The sequence below is a fragment of the Serinus canaria genome, chromosome 5 (genome assembly GCF_022539315.1).
Source record: "Serinus canaria isolate serCan28SL12 chromosome 5, serCan2020, whole genome shotgun sequence".
Classification (NCBI taxonomy): Eukaryota; Metazoa; Chordata; class Aves; order Passeriformes; family Fringillidae; genus Serinus; species Serinus canaria.
This window is the reverse complement of record NC_066319.1, coordinates 48,247,654-48,271,279: the sequence shown is the minus strand read 5'-3', so window position 1 is coordinate 48,271,279 and position 23,626 is coordinate 48,247,654. Positions and strand designations below refer to the sequence as shown.

Sequence of the window (23,626 nt, the reverse complement as noted above, 5' to 3'; positions counted from 1 at the left end):
TTGAGAAAAAGTCAAGTTATATCTACCAGCTTCTTTCTTTGACAAGGTTCTACTATGAAGGGGCAATGCTGCTTGTAAACAAAAGAAACTACACAAGGATGGTATCTATTTTGATTCCCAAATCTAAGGTTCATCCCATTTAGTACAGGAATGTGTTTTGGAATAATCTTCCCTAGAGCACTCCTAAAAACACAAATATTGGCAACCTCATGTAAAGTACATCCATACCTTGCTTTCACTGATTTCTCGTATCCATTCCTTTACCAAGTTATTTAATTTTCCCAAAATTAGAATCCTATCAATAAAACAGCAGAATGACAGGTTACGATCTTAGACAAAACTAGCACAATTTTTTATCATTATAATGTGGTCATCTTTACACAGTAAGACAACTTGAGTAACACTACAGATCTAATTAGAGATCCTGTTATATACACATATATACTGAAAGAAAGTTACTCCTACAACATTCCCACTATTTTTCACCCCTTAGAAACATTCAAAAGACTTAAGCTCCAAAAAATGAAAGCAAGGCACACACATATGAATTCAACTCAGCTGCAAAATAAAACTTTAATTTGTATAAGTCATGCATCTAAAAGAACAGTGATAAGCAATACTGAGAGTGGGGAAAAAAAACCTCAAGAAAGCTTAATTAGGAAAAAAAAGTATAATGCCCATTTCAATGAAGTAGTGATAAAGGGGAAAAAATGCAAACCAGCCTCTTAAATTTATAAAGGCCATTTTAATGCCTCTCTGTGTTTTGAGGTATTACTCTTAATTGAGAAAAATTAGGCTTACAATTCCACTATGCTTTTAAGAAAACATTTGAAAGAACACAAACACACACACACTTTGTCTTCAACAGTCACACATGAACCTCATGACAGGACACAAAACAGAGTGTTCACTCACCTGCGTTGCAGCTCCTCTTCTTCTTCAAACACGCCATAAGGTTTTAGGGTTTCGATTAATTTCTGGGTAAGCATGCAGTCAAACTCCTTGGGGGCAGCTAAACTGATGGGTGAGGTAATGCCATAATGCTTCTGTAGTTGCTGTGTTTGTGATCCCTGGGTTGTAACGGGACTAATAAAGGCAATTAGATAAAGTTACTGACAGAAACAGAACAAAAGAAATTTATTTTTTCTCATCAGAGTAGACAAGAGATATATACTAAAAGTTAAGCCTAGTGAGAGCATTTTCATCCCTAATCAGTCTGTTAAATCCGTCCTGCTAATGACACCAATAGAATTACCTTTCACCTACTCTTAATATGCATTCATTTTTTTCCCCCTTTATTTTTTTTTTTTTTCATTCTACTAGGGCAAAAGCTGTATCAGTTTGGGTTCCTTCACTTTCATAAAGCCTAAAGTAAAGAGAACCTTTCATGTCAAAAAGTCAAGCTGATAGCAAAAGTGAAAGTCCCACTCTTGGCAGGCATAAAATTCCTTGGTATACTGCTGTAGTATCAGTCCTGCATGTTTACACCTAATAGGTACTATTTCTATCGTACAAAATGAGAAATATTTTCACAAGGTTAACTACCTATTATGTGAGGAAAAACTAAAGCAATACTTCAATTTTACTTCCATTATTTGTCACTGTCTCAAGATTTCATTCCTCATTTCCATGTAAACTATTTAAAAAAAACCCTAAATTAAAAATTTTAAGAATCCACGGAACATTATAAACATTCTATAGTTTTCCACAAGTTAAACACATTTAATAACAATTCCAAATACTATAATTTGTTTCCAATCAAGAATTTAGTCACAATGCAAGGTTGAGCACATCTGTCCCTTTGCTCATCAGCAAAAAAAAAAAAAAAGCACATCAGGAAAAATATATTAAAAAGTGTACATTTAAAAAAATTAACCGTCAAGTAATTCTGGGGACTGGGGCAGTGTCTGGGAAAATTATTTTATAGTTTATCCTTTACCTATAAGGTTTTAATCAACTAATAAAGAATCTGGTAGGAGCAGAATAAATCATATCCATCCCAGGACTTTAGGTGTCAATGAAAACATTATTTTTAAAAAAGCTGTTCAGATGAATTACATAAAACAGTAACTGAAATTAAGGAAAAAGGAAGCCCCTAAAACTTTTTGTTCCTTCTAAAACTTTCTTCTCTTTAAAAAAAAAAAACTTGAGGAATGTCAACACAAATAGTAGCTTCAGCCACTTAACTGCCTCTAAAAAAAGCAGCCAGAAAACAAAAAATGTCAATATATAAACAGCCTTTGAATGCTTTAACTTACATCACAAAGCAAGTTGTTTGAACTACATTTTCTCCCCTTTTCCCAGCTGTTAATTTGGAACAAAAAATATTTGCTTTTTAATTTAAGATTTTTCAGTTTACTTTTGCGGGTTTTTTAAGCAGTAATACAAAACAATCAATATTTTAGCTTTGTGTAACAATTTCCTGATGGTCTAACTCTAAATTTTCAGCCATTCATAGCAAGAAACTGAATCCAATTCAGCAGATATTAGACTACATTAAAAGGGCTGGCAAAACATAGCCTGGCAAATGCTGTTACTAGATTTCAAAAAAGACAATGTCACACAAAACCAGATTCTGCTGAGCTAATTTCTGAAGTCAGCAATGCTGACTGAGGCTTCTATATTCCCCCTACTTGTAAGGGCCATGATTCACAAATTCAAGAACTAACAACTAAAACATAATCCTTTACATCGTCTATAAAATACAGTACGTAAACCCCAGTTAAACATCAGCTCTCTTGCCTAGTCTGGTTTGCACACAGCCCTGGCAGTGCAATGTGCAGCTCTGCCTTCAAAACACCACACTGCAGTGACTTAAACCAGTGTTCCTTCAACCCCTACAGGACCACCAGAGCATGGCCACAGGGCACAAACAAGCTTTGAAATTGCTACTAAAACAACAGCTTCAAACAGCCAATTACATCGATCACCAGATACACATCTCTAGGAACTGTAACATAAAGCCGGCTACAGTTCTTACATTTACTTTATAATAACGAAATAACAATGCTATCAACAGCACTGGACCTCCCCAACACAAGTGTTTCACCTATTTTTTGAGCATTGAGGAGTTAGTAAGTACCCTTTCACTGGGTTAGTGTGTAACAATTCTCAGCACAGCTGCCTTCAACATTTTACAGCTGCAGAAGGTCAGTTAATATATATTAACACTAAAGAGAACACAAGAAATTTCCAGATAAAAACATTTAAATTGAAGCTCTGCTGTTTACACCTGCTAAGTTAACTCAAGTCTAAGTCTTCTGTAACACAAACAAAGAATATGAAAAAAATTCCTTTGGAAAATTCAAGAAAAAATGGCATGGAAAGAAAGTTTGTTAAACATAACGAAAGACAGAATAAAGTAACTTATTCTGTTCATGTATTCATTTAAAAGGCAGCATGAAAGTTAATATAAACAAACAAGTAAAGGTATATCCTCTCCCTGTCTCCTACCTTCCATGGAGATCATACTCAAACTCCAATATATTCCCTTAGTCACATACGGGCATACGGACATTCTACCTTTTACTTGTGACACGTCCAGAGAAGAGCTTAAGCTACCAGTTTTATTCCAAAAGAAAGGTGAAAAGCCAGGGAAGTAGCAGTGCTAACCTTCTACCCAAAAGAATTAGAGATTAGCCTGGTTGGGGAGTCAATACCTTGGTGGCATGTCACTTCTGGTACTCGCTGAAGTTACGCATTAACAAAAAGCAGAGTATTAAACAACAACTGAAGTTCCATCTCAGCTACTCACTTTTGACAACAGCAGAGACAGATTTGGCAGATCATCCAGGTCTGACACACCTGAAAGCACGTCTAGGGTTTGGTGAGTTGTGGGATTTTTTTGGTTTGGGTTTTTTTTTGTGTTTGCTGTTTGGTTTTAGGATTTTAATAAAAAAGAAAAAACAAACCAAAATACCGAACTAAACAAACCAACCAAACAAAAAAAAGCTAAGCTTTTCTTTTTAAAGATCACAAAGAAAATTAAGATACAGTTTGAGGCTTTTCAGTTTGTTTCTTGTCAACCCACATACAAACATGAAGATCACCCTATCACTCTGAGAGGACCATGAGCCATCTGTCAATTGCAGAAATACAAAATAAAGTCACAGAAAATGATGTAGAGTTAAATTTAGCATGCTATTGTTGTGGCTCTGGTTTAATCTGAATTTTTGAAGAACTTAAACTAACAATCTATCATGTGCAAGTTGGGTAACAGCTTCTGTGGATTTATTCTAGAGTGTTATGATTCTGTACTTCATATTCAAATAATAATTTAATCAGCAAGAAACATACATGTCCTTCTTCCCCACATAAAATACAGACACAATCTAGTCTGTGTTAAGCTGAAGGCAGTGCAGCCAAACTTTTTCCTCAGAACTTCAAGTTTTGGTAGGCAGTATCTTTTTATACTGTTACCAGTAACTACCAAACTAAAAGAACAGACCTTGGCTATATGGTCACTGCTGAAACCCATTTTAAACAGAGGGCAGAAGTGGAAGAAAAAAAACCCACATAAAGCTTGTAAGAAGCTTTACAGTTTCCAGAGCATACGCCTCTAAACTCCTTTATATGGAAGGGACTAAATGTTGTTCTAAGGTAGAAGAGGGATTACAGTGCATCTTTTGAAGATCAGGTGATAGCCTGAACACATTCATTTAAATTGAACATAACACAAATACAGCTATACCTATGTAACACTGTCCCATATATAACTCTATGTAACACTGTCCCATATATAACTAAGACTTGGATAGTAATTCCAAGTTTTGTACTAGTGTTTGCTTTTACAACACTAAAACCTTTCTCCATCCTCAGAAAAATCAGCAATCCTGTCTTGAACTTTCTCAGATGTGCTTTGTATTTCAACCAACTTCTACCCCCACAAGAAAACCTGTCTTTCTGAACAGCTGTTCTTCTTGTCTCCCTGTATTCCACATCCATTCTAATAGTACTATTTTTAGTGCTATTTTTTGTTAAGATTTTACATTTCTTATCACAAGCAAAATACAGTTGCCATCAGCATCACACTATCTAAATATTATGCTCCTGAAATTTGGGAAACATCACAAAAATAAAAGACAATACAAACAACTGAAATGTTAAAAATACATAGCATAATATTGACCAAATCATAACAATTTAAATCCCTTTAAGTTTCAAACTCATCCAGATACTAAGACAAAATACAAAACTTAAGGATTCTCAATGATTATCCTCACTTCTCTATTTGCCTCTACTGATTAGCTCAGCAAAATGCATTCCTTTTTATTTGCTGATGTAAGACACCCAAGTCAGATTCCTGAAACAATACTGGTCATCACACCATCTGGTTAACCAGATGGATTTAGCTGTAGCTAAATTCATGGAGTTCAAGCTCCACTGAATCCAGATTCAAAGCAACTCCGTTGAGGGGTTTTGCTTCTTTTTATATTTCCTTCAGTAATGACTGGTAATTCAGAGTGAAGATTCCAGCTTAATGCTAACGCCATCACTCCACACAAAGTTTCAAAAATCTAGACAGGAACCACCAATGAAGTCTGTGCAAATCAGTTACTGGGGAGCATATGTTTCAAATGGTTAAGACAATACAGCTGTCCCTCCTGAATAAAAATTTCAGTATCTAGCAGAATATCACTCAACCATTCAGGCCATAAATCATCTCTTCAACTGTCAGTATGAGGTGTTCAAAACAAACACTGATTTGAGCAAAGGCATTGGAGCAATAGCAGGTAACAGGGGTACAGAAGGGGCTCACCTATGGCAAAAGGAAGGTCATTCATACACATTCTGCTAACCTCGGACACTTTCCTGAGCTCTCTGGCTCTTCTGTTCACGCAGAAGAATAGGAAAGGCAGCATGTACAAACAAAAACCCATCCCACAATCATCTTACTAACACAGCTGAAGGAGAAGTTTCTCAAGTTTAAAGAAAAGTGCTAATGGACTGCACAGGCAGCAGTTCAACCAAAAATTATTTTTATTGCTATATGTGACACAAAAAACTCAAGAGCGATTTAAAAAATTCAGTAAGGCTGAATCAAAAGATAACAGGGACTATAAACTAAGAACTAGGAATCCCACAAATCGTTTCACTGTTAAGAGATTAATTTGTCTCAGTGGTGAAATCTGCTCAGCCCAAAATAACCGGGTTTCCAAGTTCTGTGCAGTACCTTTACATTAACAGGTATAAACTCAGTCCTTTTTTAGAGTGATACTGGAAGACTGAAAGCTTCTGCAAAACGACATATCCTTGCATGTAATCCTCAGCACAAATTTTTATATTAACTGCTTCTCGATTAAGAAAGCTATCACTGTATATTAAGGTAACTATTCCTCTAAAGTTAGTCCATTGCTCTGCAAAGTTAAGAATAATTTAGTTCCTTTCCTAACAGCCAATAAAATTCTCAACTCCCTCTGCTCAGAAACACACTACTTATCCATTCCCAGTCAGCACAAGGCATTTTAAATACAGTGCTGTATTTCTGACATGTAAACTGACAGTGTCTAATGAAAAGTGAAGAAAACAATGACTTTGCCTATGTCTGCAGCAAAGTTCAGTAAAGAAAAAATGAGAAGTCTTACTTCAGAAGTGAGAATCAGCTTGACTGTCCACTGGAAAGAATAACTTCTAATGACATTCCAAAACTCTAATATAGAAGTTACCAATAAAACAATACTTTAAATTTTCAGATCTTATGGCACTTTTAAATGTTCATGTAAATGACTCAAAGCACGTTTCCACTTCTGTTTACAGAATAAAACAAAACATTTCAAAAGTGTTTTGCCATGAATTCAGCAAACACAAACGTTCAGTAGCTTACCAAGAAAGAGATTCATGTTTTCTCTATTTGGAAGGTTAGAAAGCCCCAGGTTACATGAAAAGACTAAATCATCACTCTCATAAACATACCTCCAGCTTCACTGAGTCAGAAGCCTTTCTGTATAAGCCCCAGATCCAACCAAAACACAGGAACAGCTTAGTGAGTTCATTTTTCCCTAGTATCTTATGTTTCAGGTAACGCACAGGACCATTCTATACCTAACCGTGAACTAAAATATTTATTTATGACAGGGGAAATAGTCATCTTGTTTCTAATCAGCTTTTTTGTTAAAGACTTCTTCCTTGTAAAACTAGTAGCACTTCCCAAATGAGAATTTTAACAAAAAGTCACATAAGTTTCAAGGATAAATTTTAATACTTAAAAAACTACTAAAGGTTTCTGTAAATGACGCATATCAGCATCAGCAGTCTTAGTACCACGTACAGGAAGAATGTGATTGGTTTTATACTTTTGTATCACACTGTTAATAAGTGGAATATGAACACCGGTGTACTGGTGAACTCCGGAGAACCCGGAACTCCAAGTCAAGAATAATGACAACCTCTGGCTGTCAGTTTTGACAAGGCCTGTCAATTGTAAACACCAGGGCTGAAAACGAAGTTTGAACAACATATTGAAAGGTCAGTCCAAAACCAAAAGAAACTTTAAAAATTTACAAAGAGAAAAGAGAAAAGAACATTTTGTCACCATGAAAGTTTGGCAGTAAGATAGGGTTGTTCCACTTTCACTCAAAAAGATTATCGTCCAGAAGACAAAATCAACTGTCTGGAAAGAATTACAAAGGAAAAATCTTCCCAACCGGTTTCTTTCTGTTCTCTAAAGTCAGAGGTGTCACTTCACAAACTCAAGAATTAGCATTACCAGCATTTCTACTTACTGGCATTATAATACTCACTTTAAAGTCTTGACAGGATGATACCAAGTCAACAGTGCCAAACATACAAATGACAGAACAAATGCATAAACTGAAAAAGGTTCATTTTTGCTAACTACAAAACATCTCCTGTACTAGTTAAGTTACCAAGTAATGTTTACATTGAAAATAGAAATAAATTGGTGCCATTGTAACTATGTACTGTTACTTAAGTACTTCTAGTTAAAGTATCATAGACACCTACATCAAGAGAAAAATCATCCCAAATCATCCCAAACTTCTCAAAGTTGAAGATGGCTGTCATTACAACACATAAAAGTAGCCCAAACTTTTACATGTTGTTATTAAGCCTTTGGAATTTATGTAGTCACAACACAATAAGCTAAGAATGAAAGCAAGTGGAATAAATATCCTCCTATTTTCCTGAGGCTGAAGAGCCTAACAAACTTCAAAAGCTGACTTCTGGTAACTTTTCACTGCCATAATTAACATGTGCAAAACTTATCTATAAAGACATTGGCGCTTCGTTATACAACCATTAGAACCTACTTAGCATAACCATTTTCCTTCCTGCATTCACCCACTGGTTCTTCCCCTACCATAAACCCTCTCAGATAAATTTCTATCATGTCATCTACCCCATGACTAACTTTGCAGTACTTCAGACTGAATTAACAACCACAACAGACAGCCCTGGCTATGTGCCACTTAAAAGTTGACATATTTTTAACCACAGTGAATAATCTCAAATTATAACAGTGAGGAAAAGGGTGTAGAATGACAAATTCTTTCTATTTCTCCTTCAACGAGAGAAAAAAAAAAAAAAAAACACAAAAACAAAAAACCCGAACAGACCAACCGAGCAAAATAGATAAACATGCCTTATTCTGAAAGCTCACTTGATAGCCTACACATCACTGTTTCCCTCGATCTCTATCATGTAGTAAATACTAAGATTATGAACTTTAGAACTTAGGCGCTACAAGTTTTGTCGTCTCAATTAGAATTCGTAAAAACGTCAGCAATGAGGGAGGAAAGGAAAAAAAAAAGGAAGAGAAAAAAATGCCAGAAGTGGGGTAAAAAAAAAAAAAAAAAAAAAAAAGAAACAAAACACCAAGGAACAAACTGGGATGAATAAGGTCACACTTCGTTATTCCTGACTGCCAGCAGAGTCACGGCACGGCACGTCCAGTGCACAAGCACCCCGGCTCCCCGGCGGCGGGCGGGAGGGACGCACGGGCCGGTCTGCCGGCCGGGGGCGCTGCCCGGAGCCGCCGGGAGCGGGGGGCTCCAAGGGCAGCTCGCCGGGCTCGGGGAGCCCCCTGGAACCAGAGGCCCAGGGTCTCCTGCCCCAAAACGGGAAAAACTGCCCGCGTGGTCACAGCGGGAGACACTTCGCCGGGGCTAGGGGAAAAAGCGCTTCCCCCTTAGCGGCCAGGGCGAGGGAGGGACAAACACGCGCGTTTCGCCCCTTCGTGCGCCCTGACCCAGCAGCAAGGAGCGGAGGCCGCCGCACGCGTCCCCCCTGTTCCGCACGTTGCCGCTCCGAGATCGCAAAGGCGGCGACAACAAGGCAAAAGCCGTATCACTATCACCCCCGGGGCTCACACGATGGGGGACGAGAAAGCGTGGAGCTACGGCGGCGCGGGCAGCAGCGCCAGGGCCGCACACTGCGGCAGCGGAAGCGCCCGGGCCGAGAGGACCGCGAGGGGGGAAGGGCCCGAGCCCCGGCAGGAAAGGCCCGGGCATGTGGGAGCGCCAGGCCGGGGCCGGCACAACGCGAGCCCCGAGCGCGCCCCGCGAGCTCCCGGACTTACAACGGCATCGTCTCTCCGGCCCCTCCTCCTCCTCCTCCGCCGCCGCCGCCACCACCGCCGCCGCGTCGTCCCCTTCTTCCTCCTCTTCTTCCTCCTCACCCACCGCTGCCGCCTAAGGACCGGTCACTCGTCCCGCGGAGCGGCGGGAGCCGCGACCATGGCACGGGCCGGGGCCAGGCCCCGGGAGCGGAGGGAGCGGCTGTGCCGGGCCCGGCCGCCGCCGCCGCTTCACTCGCCTCTTCCCCTCCGGCCTTCTAACATGGCGCCCGGACGCTACCACAGCAACGTCCCGGGGCGGGGGGGGCCTGACGCAGCGCGGCGGACACCCCCGCACGGCGCGCACGCTCGCCCGGCCGCGCTTGCGCAGAGGGAGGCGGGACCGCGGGGCACGCTGGGGAGTGTAGTCGCGGCGGCGGCAGCAGCGGCGCCAGCCCAGGTTTGAAAACAAAGCGCCAACGGCTGCGGGGCGGCGCGTGCGCGGGGCCGGGCGGGACGGGCCGGGCCGAACTCGGCTCCGGGACAGGGCTGGCCCCGGCACCCCAGAGTCTCCGGGAGCCGCTGCTGGCGCGGACGGGGCTCTTTCAAAGGCGGCCCAGTGCCTGGCTTTGGCTACCCGCGTCGGGCTCACTGAGCACTCGTGCCCTGCGCAGAGCAAACGGATCCTTTTCTAAGAGGTGTTCTTGAAACATCTGCCTGGAGTAACCTGCGTAAACTTTCAGAATATTAAAACAAAAAAAAGTCATACTCTTTATAGATTAGCTCAAAGCTTTATTCTTAGAAAAGTCAATGCATTACAGTAACTCTATAGAAAACCTTGTTTAACCTCCTTTTTAATTGTCCAGGTTTCATCTTTATTCTGAAGAATAGCACATTCAAACTAAAAAAGTGTCAAAAGCTACCGATTATTTCATCTTCAATTGCCTCACAGGATTTGTCCTGCTGACTTTGGCTGACAGCAATATAGGATGTATAGATCACAAAAATATGTGTTTCTTTAGAGTAAAAGATGATGGTTCTGAACTCTATTCTCAACTTGTCTGTGTAACTATGAAAACAGATATAATAAGATACAAAAACACTAATATATCTGAATAAAAACATTGGGCATTAACGTGTCTAAAATTCTGATACTCGAAGTTACAGACAATATAGCTGTCAAATGTTTCTATATCACTATTCTTTCAGCTCTTCCACTTTTCCCCCCTCCTTTTGCACAAAGGGTCCTTGCTTTCTGTTTTGACAAAATCCTGTATTTGTTTTACATCAAATATGCAATCACTTCCAGCTCAGTAGCACAGACACGGTTCCTGTGACAGCTAGATGAAGGCAGCAAAATTGAGGACAGCCATATGCTGGAAACTCTAGGTTCTTCAAAAATCTAAAAATATCTATCTAGTGTTGAATGCTGAAGATTATTAAATGAGTTCTACAGCCATGTGTTTGATACCAGAGTAAAACACAGGTTTTATGACATACCTGGGAACATGTTTACCAGTAAGTTTTCAGAGCAGCAGAAGAAGACTGTATTGTGTGACTTTTTGCCTCTTGGTAACTGGGAGAGGAAATAAGAGAGTTTGCTGCTTTTATACATTTCCTTTTTCAGTAGAAATAATTTTCTTTCTTTATTAAAAGTTCTTCTCAGGCTAGCTGCCTACATTCACTAAGTATTAGGAAAATAATATACAGATGTGTAAATGTATCAATCAATATGTGCAGGAAATAGAAATGTTGTAGAAGAGGATTAAAAATCCAGTACAAAATAGTAATAAAAAGTATGATAAATAAAAATGAAGATTGCATAGTAAGCCTAAAAACAAATAACATCAGAAACTAAGTAATTTTTATCTCAAATGTATTAGGGATTTTCTCCCTTTTTGTTTCACAATTCCTGCTGCTGCTAGGATTTAACGTTTATTCCAGTCGATATCAGGACTGTTCTTGAAGAGATATTCTGCCTATAAACAGAAGAGTTTCAAAATTACAATTATTTTCACATCTCCAATTTCAAAATATATGCAAAATAACAAAGATATAGTGGATAACATTGCTTTAAACAAAACTGTAGAACGAATTAAATGGAACTTATGGCAGAAAATGTCTCTATGTCAGAGAAATGTCTTTCTCCCAAATACTATCCAAAATGCCACTGACCTCACTCGCCCTCTTCATAGCAGTCACTGTTTCTATCGTGGCAAGAGAAGGAAGTGAGCCATTTATTACAGTTTTGTCACTCCAAGAAAAGGTCTAGCTTTCAGGACCCACTGATCCTGATCTTTAAAAGCTATGCAGTTATTAGGGAAGATCTCATACTCCTACAGCTACAGGTAGCTGTCATTCATCAGTAGGCAAAAGTAAACATTCCTTAGTGCCTGAAGTTGGATTGTAACCCCATTGCTTTCATTTCAAGCTTTTACTTGATTTAATAAAATGCCCTGTTTCAGCTTGTAAACAGCTTGGTTAGGACGTGCAGGCAGAACAGCAGCACAGCAATAAAGTTACAGCACCTGGACTCCTGTCTGAATGCAATGACCTGACCCTGCTTGCAGCCCAAAGATTACCTGGATACTGTCCTGAGGTCATTTGCAACTGGAATTAGTCTGTGAATGTCCTACAGGATTCTCTCCTTTATTTATGTGTGTATTGTGAAGGGAATTACCAAAGAGCTTGCATTTATCATTATGAGAATGTGTTCAGTTGTGCCAGAGGGGTGGGGGTCATGGGGGGAGAGCGATGTCCTGCTTTCTGAAGAGTTAAAAATCTAAAATCATTTGAAAGTAGGCATAAGTAGCTAGAATTTTTAGGCTGCAGGTTGAACTTTATCTGAACCATATGGTTATGTTTTTGAGTCAAAGATGGATTACAGTGAAACCTGGCACTAACAATCTGAACATTAATAATAGAATAGACAAAGCTGCAGCTTAAACATTACTTAAAAATTAATAGCTGGGTAGACAGCCCATAGATCATGGTATGTGAACCGTAACAACCACATGATTGTAATAACCAGAACCAACCAAAACCCCACTGAAACCGACCTAAGAGGGTGTGGAGGTAACCGTTTAGCAAACCCTTGGTAACAGACAGCAAACCAATGAAGGGCAACCAGATCTCAGAGCCTCATTGAGCTCTTGGTCCCGTGAAGGATGTCCTGTGAGGGATGGGAAGTCTGGATTGTAAGGGTGTAATTGCCCAGGGATTTCTTAGTTTCTGGACCCTCTTTTGAGACACCTAACTCCAGCTATCAGGTATCATAGTAAGTTCATTGGCACAAATCAATCTAGTGGAAATTAAAGCTTAATGTAAAAAAGTTCTTTAACTTGTATGGCACAGGAGAATTGTCAGGGTAGATAAGATGTGCAGAGTGAACATACTAAGGAGAAACAGATTCTGGTAGTGATTTTTGTCCTATTACTGTTTAACTACACTGGATCCTTCCTTTGATACACAGTATCAGCTGATCCCATAAGGAAGTTTCTGGGTTTTAATTTTCACGATAATTGCTGGCCACCAGATTTGCAGATTCTAATCATTAATTAGTTACTATCATGAAAGTGGGGAGGAAATTTAAGTCCTTTCGTTAATAGAGATTCTTTGGGTCTATATGAGTATTCAAAAATATTTAAGAAACAAAACATAATCACCTTACCAGAAAATTGACTGGATCATCTGGCCTGATCCTACAACATTCATTTATCCCTTGCATAAGTGTTGGCATGACATTCTTCATTAAATAGTTTCGTAGTGGAATAGACTGGGCCTCCAATAACTCTTGTTCCTGTTTTTTCACTTCCTCCTGCTGTTTATTCTACAATTAATAAAGAAAAAAAATTATGTTTATAAATTCCATCAAATAACATTTGGCTAAATAATAGTGCTGGCGTAGAGGGAAAAAATAGTGTTATAAACTGTGGACAGAGCTTTAAAGAACAAGTTGACAGTAAAAATTATTAACTGCTTAATAAATTTAGAGCACACAACATAATAAGGACTGATATAATTTCCTTACTAAAATGATTTTATTTTTTTTCTTTAACATCGTAAAGGAGGTTTATTCTCAAGTCTTCCAGTAGTCCTGTTTCCATAAGGAATTTGGCAAAACTGTTACAATACACTGTAGCACTACAAAAATTAGTGCTATTGCAAAACACAGGTGGTTTCTTGAGGCTTATTTTAACTGGAGGGAAGGAGGATATTTTTACTCAGTAGAGAGCCCTGGATTTCTAAGTTTTTAATTTGTTAATTGCGTTGGGTTTGTTTCTCTTTGGTTCCCTTGATTTGTTTTATTCGTATTTCATTGATATTTTTGAGCGGCTTGAGAGTCAAATACACTAAAGCCACAGTAAACTGTTTCCACCAGCTAAATTTATTTCTGAATTCAGTTTAAATTAAATTATATTTTTACACTCAAAAAGTAAGAAGGATGAGGGAATAAAACTGCTGCAAGCTTTTCTTCCTTCCATTCAATAGCACTTAGTAGCATGCATACTTGCAGCAGCCTCAGCCAGAAGATGACTCCAACTCATTTTCACTGTCCTCTCTTCACTCATTTTATTCATCAGTAGCCTGAGTCATGTAGAGATACAGCAAACAGATGATTCTCTGAAGACTGCTTTTCAGTACTCAGGGCATAACACAAAAGCAATATTCAGATAAAACTGATACACCAGTTTTTACCTTATTCACTCAATCCGGGAGTGCTATTGAATAAATCTTGCAAGTGGTCTTTGGCCACTACTGGGAGACAGCAGCTAATCTAGAGTGTCAAGGGCAGACGAACACTTGCTAAGATCTGATCATCTGCCAATTTTAAAGGATAACCTTATACACCCGTTTTATTTAACACCTACTTCAGCTTTGATTAATGCAGTTTGCACTTTTTAAGGGTAGATGGCATGGATTAAATCTAGCTAAAATGTGTTAGCTATTCCTACAAATTTTACAACAATGCTGGGTACAAAATGCTGTTGATTGTTGAATGAAGCTGTAAATAACCAGAGATTAGAAAACCCTTATATACAAGCCAACATCAGAGGAATGTAATTGCTTCTTTAAATGTCAGTAATTTCAGCATATTATTACACCATAGATGTGTATGGGCATTCAAATATATGAAAAGGACTTCTCTGTGGAAGGATCAGTTTGTTTTTAAATAACTCTAAAAGAAGACAATAGACTTGCCTTCTGGTCAAAGGGCCTGACTTTGGGTATGAACAGGAACATTCTTACAGTACGAATTTCAGGTCAGTTAACTAAATTGTCCTTGGATGTGGAAAGGTAAATAAGGAGAAAAAGTATCACTTGCAAGTCTTCTGTGGTCAGCTAACCTAAATATCAAGTACTTATTAGATTATTAGCAAACAAAAACCATCCTTCAGACTGCATCAGGTAGTCCTTACCAAACTGAGTACTCAGCTCTTACTCAGGTTCTTGCAGGCTCAGAAACCTCTCTGCAATGTAGGCTAGAAGACTGGGTCAATGTTGAGCTAAAAATCTAGTTTGATAATTAAGACTTAGTCAGGCACTTAGAAGTAAACTGAGCAAAATGCAAAAGTCCTGTTCGACTTGGTAAGGAAAATCTCCATTGATTGTAGTAGATATTTTTAATTGGTAAAATAGAAGAGCTACAGCACAGCAGCAACAAGAGTACCATGAAATTGTTTTAAAGACATGCTGATACCAAAAAATGCAAAAAATTGCTATGTGTGTAATAAAAAATGCATTATATTCTGTAAGATGGTCTTTAAAATGCACTGTTAGGAGATAATCTAACCCAAACCTAAAGTAGGATGTAAGGAACAAGAGAATTTATACTATATTTCCCAAGTGTATTTACATAACAGATTACTTGAAGTCATCTAAAACACATAAATAATAATGTTTTCCCAAAATATGTATTAACCTACCCACTCTTCCCATCTCTCCATTCTTTCTTTCCTTTCCTTATCTTCTTTACGCTCTTGTTCTTCTTTTTCTTTAGTTTCTTTGACAAGGCGTTCCTCAGCTGCCTGGCGTTCCAAAGCCTCCTTTTCTTCATCTGACAAACCATAATTACGAGGTTCTCCAACTTCCTTGATGATCTTTGATACAGTAAGTCTGTTTTCAAAATCTTCATATACAGCTACATCTTTTAAATAATAGAAGAGAGAATCATTTCAAGCTTTTGTCAGCTATCCTCAAGGATTATGCAAGACCTAAAAATATAGTGTTCATGTTGTTTGAATTTTCAAGTAAAAGATGTTGTTTTCCATGTCTTATAAATGTCAACTTTTTGTTACATAGAATGAAGTTTTCTAAATCTGTTTTTCTTTACCAGTTTCAGCTAAAATAGTTTGCCTTTTAAGCTGATATAAGGAAAGAACATACTAAAATAAATTTTACAACTATTGTTTGACAATTTCAGCTTGCCCGGGTTTTGAAACCCAAAAAAGAATCAACTACCATCTCTCAGAGATGTTCCTGGCACCAATCTTATGTCAACTTATCCAGATGCACAAAACCATCAGTTTTGTCCTTCTCTCCCCCTTGAATGCTACACAATAGTTGTTAAGAGTAGAAAAGTTATAAATTTCTTTCTAAAGGTTGCAGAGTTCACAGGGTGGGCCAGTTGCTGCCAGGGGGAGTTCTAACTGTTTGCTGTTGATAGTTTGATCGTTGTTGATGTTGTAATCACCTGTTAATAGTTGGTTGTTAACTCCCTGTTGTTGAGAATTCCCCTTTTTTTGTCGAGTACCACCCTGCTGCTTCCTGGAGTATGGTACCCTCCCCACTTCCAATGGTGAAGAAGAGAGGATGATGGGACAGGCATGCAAATGAGAAAACCCCTCACCAAACCTAGAAAAACCCCTAAAAACAAAGAGCCAATATGAAATTAAGAGATCGAAGTGATGTCTAGAGATAAGGAACAGAATCCAGTGTCCGCTGAGACCCTTTTTACCTGTCACCCTAACCTAAAGACATCAGCTAGAAAGAGGAGTCTGAATGTCAAAGCAAAAAAGAGGGTATCTCCTGGTGCTCTCCTGAGGAGGAAAGCCCCAGCTCTGCCCTCAGACTAGCAGACAAAGCTCCATTTTTCCTCCTTCTCTGTGCCACTTCTGGAAGCAGCTGCAGCTTGAGTGCGACCTGTTGATTCTTCCCACTTGAGCTGGTTCATAATAAAGGCATTAAAAAGGAGAGAGATCTCCTGCCCTAATTATTTCAATAGTTGTTAGGATGTGGCACAAACTCCAATGTTTTCACTCATACAGATTTACAAATCCACAGACCTTTCTCTAGTCAATCTCTTACTGTGTTACATTAAAAAAACAAATTTGTAGCTTCATGTAGGAACACAAGGACTGAACAAGACCTTCTCTTTTATTTTATTCCTTCTCCACTTTTAATTGCTGGAAGTAACTTGCCCAATAAACTTGACAAGAAAAAAAAATGAAGAAAAAAAGAAGAATGAAGACTTTCTCCAGGGCTCTCTACTTTCTGTATACATTCAGTGTGGAGAGGCAGAAACAGTACAGGAATGTACATGGAAAAGAGGAAAAGTGGGCGTTTGAGGTAGAGAATACTGAGGTGAAGGGCTTGTTCAGGGGCAGGAAATGGAACGTCTAAAAGCACAGAAGTGGGTAAGGAGAGCATGCAGATGAAGGGAAAAAAAAGAATCATAATACAGAATTTAGATGAGAATCCAGTAGCCCCTGCTCCACAGTTCTTTAGGAGGTTATTTCAAAAGTCATTGGCAAAGCATTTTTCCCAGTTCTTTCTAATCACCAATTCAGGCAGAATCAAACTCTCAAATACTAATAACCATTTTTCCAAGGGTTAAATTGTTCGTGATTTGGACCTCAAATCCAAACTCTGAGCATGAAAGGAGGGAACTAACATAATTCTACATGATAAACCTTATTTTACAGCTTCTTCTTCAAAAAAAACAGGAATGATATTCCCAAAGTATTCCAAATTAAAGCGATCCATTTGCTATGGCAAGCAGCCCATCATTCCTACAATTTTAGCTGCACTTGGATATACAAATTACAATGAAAATAATTTTTCTTGTCATTTAAAGTATTGCTAAGAATGGTTTCAATGTTGAATTTGAGGTCTCAAAGACAGCATTTTTTCCTTAGATGGCCACAGAAGAGTACAATGTTCATTTTATGGCAATCAGAATTAACTACATTTACCCTCAAAAACTAATGCCATTTAAATGAGAAATGAAGTTAGAACTGATGCTAGCTGAGAGGAAAGATCACTGGAGAAGGAGTTCATAAATTAAGGTTTCAAAGGGATTGCTACTGTAACTTTAACATGCCTTTTTGTATAAGATCTAACATGCCTGTCACCATTCCCAGTTTGCAAATGAGAAAAACAAGACACAAGATAACCAACTTGCAGTCTTCATATTGTGAGTCATCAAAGCAAAGTTGAGTTTCCAGAATCTTGAAGCCCACTCCTTTGTACTAATCATATTTCAGACTCAGAAAAAATAATAATCATAAAAATGATACATAAAACCATATGTTACAATTTTTTAAATTTAAGGTGGAAGGAAACTTTTATTATTTTGAAACAATATTTAACAAATCACAGGCACATTTTTTAACCCTTTCTTCGGAATATAACTGAGCAAGCAGTTGGGTCTCTGATAAAATCCATTCCTACTTAATTCTGTGCACCTGAAAATCCAGCTGGAACATTGACTAGAATGTAGAGGTATTGGCTGAGCTGAAGGATCCTCAGTGGTTATCTTTGTAATCTGTTCCTACCATTTTACAGTTGCAGAAGCAACTCACCTGCATGCTTCCGAGGGTAACAACCAGGAATGTGAACATGGCTAAGGAGACACTTCTGAGACAAATAGGACATAAAGATGACGCTCATGTGAACGTGAGAATCAATGCTATACACCCAATGTGAAAACCATCTGGAACATCACAGTTGTGATACTGCAATAACTAAAATCAGTAGGCAAGTGAGTTTCTATATTTGGAATGGGCTACAGTTGAAGAATAATCTTGAGGCATAATTCTTTGACAGTGCCTCTACTTGCATATCTAGAAGTGTATAAGCTAAGAATATGACCAATTGGTGACACCAGACCTTAATATTTGCCATTTCATACATTTACTTCTCATGATAGCATTTCCTCTATTCTAAAATAATTACACTAACTCGCCATTTTTTCCCACTACTACACTTCCTAACAACACTTATATCTTATAATTTTAAAAATTATCTCCATGACTGACAATAAATAAAAATCTTGGAAAATCAGTTGTGGCTAAGGGGGTTGAACAATTAACTTTTCATAATTAATCTCAAATAGACATTCCAAATGTCAGCAGTTTGATTTTAGCTGCAGAGGTCTTGCCCTTCTTTGTTTCCTCTGCACTAAAACCCACCTTTTCTTTAGAATGCTGTCACACTGATCTTACTGGCATGAATAATCAGATTATAGTTGCCTTCTCAAGATTTCCCAGTGATCACAATTTTCTAGATAGTATGTAGGGAAGACAAATTTTCTCCCATACAGATATAATGCAAAACAGATTCAGTCTCAGCCTTCCACTTTTGATTTCTAGTAATTTTCTTAAATGCTTCTTAATTTACAGATTACCCACATATTGTCAAGGTGTTGCAAAATGTGGGAAATGTAAAAATTTTTAAAGACATTATGTACTTTGATGTTTCATCTTTGCATACTTTCAAGCTTGATCAACAAGAAGGAAGATTTAACCCACGAAACAGACAGCAAGCTCTAAATGAAGTCCAGGTGTTAGAAAAACAAGTTACTTGTTGGTCAATTACCTTGTTAAGGTGTAGGCCTGAGCAAGACTCGATCTCAGACCAATGGGCCATTAACAAAGCTCTTTGTGTCCCCTGATAGTGGACACAAAGAGTGCAACATCTACAGGCCATAAGCACATCTGGCAAAACGCCCAAGGAAGAAACTAATAAAGCCAACTCAGAAATTGTGCTGAAATCAGCTCCAGCTGGGTAAAAGTTAATGCCAGCTGTGAGGAAATCACAACCACATATTCAAGGACCACCAACACAAAAAGCCCACTGATCCAAAAGAGAGAAACACTGAGCATGGGAAGTAAAGAGAATAATTATCCAATAGAAGATTGAGTACTAATTAATAAGAGGACTATGTAATATTTAGCCAATAAACACTAATCCCTTTGTTTGGTAAAATGTATAAATAGTGAAAAGTTTTGATAGTAGAGGCCTTTGATTTGTGAAGTACCACCCACCAAGCACAGAGGTTAGCACAACTCTGAAATACACAATCAAAGTCTCTCTTCGGGGTGTAATTATTAGCTTGTAGCCCAATGCAATTATTAGCTTGTAGCCCAAATGCAATTTTTGAGGACAACAACAGCATCAGAGGATAAATATAAAGAAAAAAAATATAAGGAACCATAATGTTTATGTCCATGAAAATGTACTCTTACACCTATCTGAAAGGATGCCAGTACAGAGATCTGTAACCTAAGTCACAAAGATTAAGATTACAAAAATGAACAATTTACACCCCAAATTTTACAAACAGGTTAACAGTAAAAGAACATTTTTGCAGGTATATAATTAAATGCTTGTTGTATATGTATTCTGCAATGTTAATAAAAATATTATTTATATATGAATACTTACTATTTGATTTTTGCAAGTGTTAAATTTGTAAAAACAAAATTTTTTCTTCATGTTAAATTTACTAATTTTATTATTCCTTACCAATAAAATGAGGATGTATTTCAAGTTCATCAAAATAGTTGAGAACTGTCACATCATCAGTATTTATCTTGCGGAAGCGTTTCAGAATTTCCAGGAACTGTTCCTCAGTATAATGAGTTCCAGCAACTTCAGTTTCTGGCAGTTGTATTATTCTGTTTATAAGGAATTCATCAGGTGCAATCAAAGAAAAAATAAATTCTGTGAAGAAGAACATATTGTTTGAATATGTACAAAATTTTCAAAGGAATCAAGCAAAAACAGCAGGATAAGGCAATTTCTACACAGATTAAATCCACTCTATTTTAATTCTCAGCATAACCAATGCATTACATTTTTATTCCATCAAGCTGCTGTAATCACAACAAGACAGCCTCTACTGTTGTTATCAGCCAACAGTTGGTGGCATTTTCACAAAAAACACAAACAAACAAACAACCCAGAAATGGAACCAAACACTTCCTTTTAATTCAGAAAAACTTCTTCAATAAAAAGGTGGCCAAGCATTGGAACAGTCTGTCTGGAGAAGTGATGGAGTCACCATCCCTAGAGGTACTTGAGAGATAAGATGTGGCACTTCAGGACATGGCTTAGTGGTGGACTTGGAAGTGCTGGGTTTAGGACTTGACTTGATGCCCTCAGTGGTCTTTTCCAACCTAAATGATTCTATGATTAATTGTTCAATTTTAAATATGAGAGCAGCAGCATTACATGAATTAATGAATTTTTTTAAGTGAAATTAAATAGGGACAGATGGAGTGATATTTTAGACTTCTTGTTGGTGGCAGCAATTTTTCATCAGTTTATTTAATTAGAAAATAAAACTCCTCAGTTTATTCAAAAAGAAATCTATCAAGCTTACCAGGTATGATTATTTGATTAAATTTAGGCATTTTGCCTACTGCTCGTTCCTCCTCTTCTTCAGCTTCATCATCTTCTAGTAAAACAAAAGTAAGAACATTTTCATTTGAAGCAACAATATCACTTTATTTGCTAAAAATGTGCCAAGTAAAACACAGGTTTATCAAAATCCAAATTATACTAATAATTAGAAATTAATCTAACCTTGACACCAGTTTAGAGAATTTAGTAAGGAATTCTTGTTCCCAGGCACCACAGAATTGTACCTTGGGACACTACTAGTTGTTTGCCTATACCACAGCTGTATCTACATGCACACACAATTTTTAAATATGTCCGGTTTTAAAACTGCTGTCTTATCTTTGGCCTCTCCTTCTGCCCAATAAATTACTCTGCAAAAAATAGAGACAAGGCTCAGAGTACTGAGTAGAAATATTTTACAATTCTATAGTTGAAATGGTTTTTGCCACTAAGGGTCTGCTGTTATGAATAGTCAGTAAAACTGCCTGTAGAGTACCAGCTGAGCATGACCATTTGCAGAACAGCATACTAAGCTGAACAAAACTATTTTTCTGTACCTTCTAACCTCAGTTGTAATTTAAACATGAAGATGATTCTTGGTCTTAATGTATGGACAGTGCTTGCTCACAATTTAAAATGTGTGTATCTACAGTAGCTTACCTAATAAATACACTGTAATTTGGCTCACAAAATATGTACTGGTGCACTGGCTGGATCCCCTCATTCAGTAGCCCTTGAACATTATGAAGAAATTCTGCTATAGAGCTTGCTTAAGTGGAGTAGACCAACACTGGACAAGAAAGCATCCTCCATGTTTGTGCATTTACTTTTTACATTACCAGGAAAGGTAGTCTAAAAATTATCTTGTGCATAAATTAAATAAGGTGCATTACATTCCTTCTTACATTCTAATAATCACACATTATAAAACTTGGTTTTGTATCTTGCACTGCAGTCATTACAGTGCTGATGCATTCAAGTAGTATGGCTCTGAGAACAATAATGATAATGACAACATCAGCAGCAATAAAAACAAAGGCAGCAACAGAACCAAATCAAGCAGTACACACCTTTAAAAAGATCCATTGCCTCTTCATAGGTCTCTGGGAACCCATCTAAAACATATCCCTGATTCCTACAAGGCATGGACATGAGCTTGTCCTTCATAATTTTAATGAGATACTCCCCACCTAGACTGCCTAAGACAAAGAAGGTTAATAGGTGCCTAGTTTACAGAGACAAGAGATCTGAAATTATTTTACTAATGTTTAATACATTTTAATACATTTTTCTTCTACTTAGACCCTAAAAAGTTAAATATTTTGTGTTATTATTTATATATTGTGCATTATCAGCAATCTATGGAATATTAAAGTATAGATATAGAAAAAAATTACCTTTGTGTTTACAAGGATATAAACATTAGTCCTTAATGATCTAAACATGAAGGTAGTTTTATTTTGAATGCTACAATAAGATTTTAATAGAGGCAGTAAAGAAATACTTAGAGAAAAAAAGTCATGAGAAAGCAATGATTTTCTATTTTCATTTTACAGCAAGACTTAAAGATAGTCTTCCAAAAAAGACATGAGGTAGGTTCTACAAGTTTCATTTTCAGACAGGTTGTGATATGAATTCGTTTATTGACCTGTCCTACATTGTTGAGAAAATACATAGGAAGAAATTCAGGTTTGACCTGATATTTTGTCCTTTTGTAAACATTAACTCTGGTTTCCTACTTTATTTTGCTTTGGCTATTAAAAGTCTTAGATATTTATAAACCATTCTAATCATAAAAGTATGTAACTATTTTAAAATACATTGTTATTTTAAACAACACATCAAAGCATGCAGAAGAGATGCTGCCATAGATCTCAGATTTTTAAGGGGGATCACTTTATACCACTTGGAAAATGTTAAACACTAAGACCAAAACTACATGGCATTATTGATATACAGATGGTTACTAATACTTTTCTACTAGGAACATTTTTTCAATATTTTAAAAATTCTTTCCAGGCTTCCGTAAGCAGTATTTACTTTCTAATGATGTATGAGGTTCTTAGTAACCCCCAGAATTTCATATTAGCATGTACTTGTTTTTACTAAAATACTTTTATTTTTGCTAGTTTGACAAAGGTATATTTCACCAGTTTTTTACTTTATGTTATAGAAATTTATACTCTCTGCTCTAAGAAGAAAACATGACATTATTAAAAAATTCTGAAGTAGAAAGATGAAAGTGCTATGATTAAAGAGGAACCAAAATATTTTAAAAATATGTCACTTTTAATGTACAAGGTGTATCGTTGCATTGGGTTTGTGTGGACAAGTTTTGTCAGCCAGGGGACGTTCAGAAGTGACTTCTCTGAGAAGCTGGTAAAAGCTTCCCCCATGTCCCACAAAGCCAATGCCAGATGGCTCCAAAATGGATCTGCTGCTGACCAAATTTAAGCCAATCAGGGATGGTAGTAATGGCTCTGTGAC

At 37.6% G+C, this 23,626-nt stretch overlaps 2 protein-coding genes across 11 annotated transcripts in view; both read right to left on the bottom strand.

The window, feature by feature from the left end:
* The window catches only part of PAPOLA (poly(A) polymerase alpha), a 43,567-nt gene extending 33,887 nt beyond the window's left edge, over window positions 1-9,680 (bottom strand). For all 6 annotated transcript variants that reach the window (XM_009101763.4, XM_009101764.4, XM_009101765.4 and 3 more), the window contains exons 1-3: window positions 9,536-9,680; window positions 916-1,086; window positions 229-295 (exon numbers count right to left, since the gene is read on the bottom strand). In XM_009101763.4, the coding sequence (XP_009100011.1) occupies window positions 229-295; window positions 916-1,086; window positions 9,536-9,543 (246 nt within the window). In that variant the 5' untranslated portion in view covers window positions 9,544-9,680. The remainder of the gene's footprint in view (window positions 1-228; window positions 296-915; window positions 1,087-9,535) is intronic.
* A 418-nt stretch (window positions 9,681-10,098) lies between these two features.
* The window catches only part of AK7 (adenylate kinase 7), a 30,012-nt gene continuing 16,484 nt past the window's right edge, over window positions 10,099-23,626 (bottom strand). For 2 of the 5 annotated variants that reach the window (XM_050974687.1, XM_050974689.1), the window contains 6 exons: window positions 22,210-22,338; window positions 21,120-21,194; window positions 20,261-20,458; window positions 15,439-15,659; window positions 13,177-13,340; window positions 10,099-11,490 (listed from right to left, as the gene is read on the bottom strand). In XM_050974687.1, the coding sequence (XP_050830644.1) occupies window positions 11,433-11,490; window positions 13,177-13,340; window positions 15,439-15,659; window positions 20,261-20,458; window positions 21,120-21,194; window positions 22,210-22,338 (845 nt within the window). In that variant the 3' untranslated portion in view covers window positions 10,099-11,432. The remainder of the gene's footprint in view (window positions 11,491-13,176; window positions 13,341-15,438; window positions 15,660-20,260; window positions 20,459-21,119; window positions 21,195-22,209; window positions 22,339-23,626) is intronic. The other 3 variants (XM_009102342.4, XM_050974688.1, XM_030240461.2) reach the window with 3 other exon arrangements.